This window comes from Monopterus albus, unplaced genomic scaffold (genome assembly GCF_001952655.1).
Source record: "Monopterus albus unplaced genomic scaffold, M_albus_1.0 scaffold198.1, whole genome shotgun sequence".
NCBI classification, from domain to species: Eukaryota; Metazoa; Chordata; class Actinopteri; order Synbranchiformes; family Synbranchidae; genus Monopterus; species Monopterus albus.
Window position 1 is genome coordinate 564,216 of NW_018128078.1, and position 4,153 is coordinate 568,368.

Here is a 4,153-nt window from a genome sequence, read left to right on the forward strand (position 1 = left end):
TGACAATGGATAATCTGCACACCACCAAGTGGTGTCAAAAAGACCAAGTTTGAAGTTGGAAACCTGAAGGAGAATCAGGCATATAAGTTTAGGGTATGTGCTGTCAACAAAGTTGGAGTGGGAGAACATGCTGATGTCTCTGGAGCTGTTGTTGCCCAGGACAGGGCTGAAGAGCCAGACCTTGACATTGACCCAGAACTGAGAAAGATTGTAACCATTAAAGCTGGAGTTTCCCTTAGGTTGTTTATTCCAGTCAAAGGAAGGCCTACTCCTACCATCAAGTGGGACAAAGATGAAACTGCCCTTAAAGAGACAGCTCAAGTTGAGGTGACCAGCAGTTACACATCCCTTGTAATTGACAAGATGAGCAGAAATGACAGTGGAAAGTATACAGTCACTGCAGAGAACTCTAGTGGAACCAAATCTGCATTTGTTGTTGTTCGTGTCCTTGACACGCCTAGTGCTCCTGTTAACCTGAAAGTGAAAGAAATTACAAACCACTCAGTGACACTGGAATGGGAACCACCTCTGTTGGATGGTGGGTCCAAGATCAGGAACTATATTGTTGAAAAGAGAGAAAGCACACGTAAAACGTATGCAGCTGTTGTCACAAATTGTCATGCTCTTTGGTGGAAGATTGAGCCACTTCAAGAGGGCTGCAGTTATTACTTCCGAGTTCTTGCTGAGAATGGTCATGGTGTTGGCCTGCCTGCAGTAACTGTTGACCCTCTTAAGGTCTCAGAGGTGCCCCAGTCTCCAAAGAACTTAATTGTTACAGACCAAACCAGAACAAGTATCTCTTTGGCCTGGGAGAAGCCTGAGTATGATGGTGGTAGCAAAATCATGCAGTACCTGCTCGAGCTGCAGCTTAAGGGCCATGAGAAGTGGTCTAGTGTTAACACATTTAAGACAATGGAGGCTACTGTTTCCAATCTGAACCCAGGGGAGGAGTATTTATGAATGACTAAGGACTTGGTTTTTGAGCCTGATGTTCGGCCCACATTCAGCAGCTACAGTGTTCATCTGGGCAAAGATCTGAACATTGATATTCCCATCTTTGGACGTCCTAAACCAACAGTCACATGGACTAAAGATGGAACTCCTTCGAAATTCACCACCAGGGTCAACATTCTCAATACACCAACACATACAAAACTGAGCATTAAGGAGGCAGCAAGTGAAGATGGTGGGATGTACAGTATAAATGTTGCTAATTCTGCTGGAAAGAAGGACACAACTGTTGAAATCATTGTCCTTGACAAGCCTAGCCCTCCATCTGGCCCTGTGAGGTTTGATGAAATCACAACACAGAGTGTCACCATTTCTTGGGACCCACCAAAACACAATGGTGGCTGTGAGATTTCAAACTACATAGTGCAGAAGAGAGATACTACTACTACAACATGGGAAAATGTCAGCATCAACTGTCCCCGAACCGCCATCAAAGTACCTAGACTGAAGACAGGAGCTGAGTACCAGTTCAGGATCATTGCTCAGAATCGCTATGGAAAAAGTCATGGTCTGGATTCATCTGCTGTGGTTGCTCAGTACCCATACAGAGAACCAGGCCCCCCGGGCACTCCTTTCATCTCTTCTCTATCTAGAGACCATCAAATTGTTGAGTGGCATGAGCCTGTCACAGATGGGGGCAGCCCTGTTCTTGGCTACCATCTTGAAAGGAAAGAGAGGAATAGTATTCTCTGGATCAAGATCAACAAGACACTTATTCACGAGACTAGTTTCAAGAGTCACCCCTTGGAGGAGGGCGTTGAGTATGAATACCGGGTTTATGCTGAAAATATTGTTGGTATTGGCAGGTGCAGTAAGGTTTCAGAGGGATGTGTTGCTCGTGACCCATGTGATCCTCCTGGCACACCAGAGGCCATCCATGTGACTAAAGATACCATTGTTATTCAGTGGACTAAGCCAGAGTATGATGGTGGCAGTAATATAACTGGCTATATTGTAGAGAAACGTGACTTGCCACAGGGCAGATGGGGAAAGGCAAACTTCACTAATGTGATTGAGACCCAGTTTGCTGTCACTGGTCTGACTGAAAATGCACAATATGACTTCAGAGTCATTGCTAAAAATGCTGTTGGTACCATAAGCAAACCATCCTACAACAGTGGACCAATCACTGCAAGTGATAAGTTAGAGGCACCCAAATTCTCCTTTGACCCCGCCTTCACCAAGACCATCATGGTTAATGCAGGAGAGACATTCAAGCTGGATGCTGATGTCCGTGGCAAGCCACTGCCTACAATGCAGTGGTTCAAGGATGAAAAACCAATTGAGAATACATTCAGACTAGAGATCAAAAACACAGAAAACCATGCAATGATTGTTGTTAAGGATTCTGTTAGAACTGATGGTGGGATTTACACACTCCAGCTGACAAATGAGGCTGGCAGTGAAACTATTCCATTTAAGGTTATGGTCCTGGACAGGCCTTGCCCATGTGAAGGACCCCTCCACATCAGTGGAGTAGCTGAAGATAGGTGCACACTGGCATGGCGTGCCCCTCTACATGATGGAAATACTCCTATTACACATTACATCATTGAGAAAAGAGAGACTAGCCGTCTTGCTTGGACTATTGTTTCTAACAGCTGTGAGACCACATGCTACAAAGTCACCAAATTACTGGAAGGTAGTGAGTATATGTTCCGTGTAATGGCAGTTAACAGTCACGGTGTCAGTGAGCCACTGGAATCTGTTGGAGTGATTATGAAGACTCCATTTGTTCCTCCTGGTCCACCTCACATCGAGAGTGTATCCAACATTACTCACGATGGAATGACCATCACTTGGTCTGCACCTGAGACTGATGGTGGCAGTGAGGTTACCAATTACATCATTGAAAAAAAGGACAGAACTGGAATCAAATGGGCCAGATGCAGCAGACAGAAGGTCTCTGACCTCTCCTTTAGAGCTACAGGTCTAACCACAGGCCATGAGTATGAGTTCAGAGTGGCTGCTGAGAATATAGTTGGAGTTGGAGAGCCAAGCATTCCAAGCTCATACTACAAGGCTTGTGATCCCAAGTACAAACCTGGTGCCCCAGCATATGTGAATGTGATCGACTCTACAAAGAGTTCTATTACAGTGTCATGGGGCAAGCCTTTGTCTGATGGTGGAAGCACAATTCAAGGATATATTATTGAAGTCTGCAAGGCTGAGTCGGAGGAATGGACCATGGTCACTCCTCCCACTGGCCTGCGGGTCAACAAATATGAAATTATCAAGCTTACTGAGGGCCAGGAATACAAAATTCAGGTGTGTGCTCTGAACAAAATGGGAGTTGGTGAACCAGCAGTTCTCTGTGGAACAGCTAGGCCAGAGGAAAGGGCAGACCCACCACAGATCCACCTTGACTCTGAGTTGAGGAAGGGCATCATAGTGAAAGCTGGTGGATCTGTTAGAATCCATGTTCCATTCAAGGGCAGGCCAGCACCTGAGATTAAGTGGAGTAAGGATGAGGGAGACCTGACTGAAAAGGCAGTGGTAGAGAAATCTCTGAACTTCACACAGCTGTCTATTGACTCATGTGATAGGAGCGATTCAGGAAAATACACCCTGACCTTGACCAACAGCAGTGGCTCTGTGTCTGAATTTGTTGCTGTTAAAGTCCTGGATACACCTGGTGCTCCACAGAACCTTGTGGTTAAAGAGATCAAAAAGGACTCTGCCACTCTTGTATGGGATGCCCCACTCGTTGATGGAGGTTCCAAAATCAAGAATTATGTCATTGACAAACGTGAGTCAACCAGAAAGGCATACACAAATGTGTCCTCTAAATGCACCAAGACAACATTCAAAGTTGAGAACCTGATTGAAGGTGCTATGTACTACTTCAGAGTCATGGCTGAGAATGACTATGGAATTGGCCAAGCCATTGAAACAAAGGTGGCTTTCAAGGCCTCTGAGGTACCACTGCCTGTTGGAACAATCTTCCTCACTGATGTCACGAAGGCAAGTGCCTCACTTGCCTGGGAGAAACCTGAGCATGATGGAGGCAGTAGAATTGGTGGCTACTTAATTGAGATGCAGCCTAAGGGTACAGATAAGTGGGGAGTTGCAGCTAATACAAAGACATGCGAGGGAACTGTCACAGGCCTTACAGCTGGAAAAGAATACCTGTTCCGTATCA

The 4,153-nt window shown here is 45.7% G+C and overlaps 1 protein-coding gene across 1 annotated transcript in view; it reads left to right on the plus strand.

Moving 5' to 3' along the window:
- Positions 1 to 4,153, plus strand: part of LOC109970431 (titin-like) — a 206,786-nt gene that overhangs the window by 163,958 nt on the left and 38,675 nt on the right. The window contains 1 exon segment of the mRNA XM_020617984.1: positions 1 to 4,152. This exon segment is cut by the window's left edge and continues 6,689 nt beyond it. Coding sequence (XP_020473640.1) covers positions 1 to 4,152 — 4,152 coding nt within the window.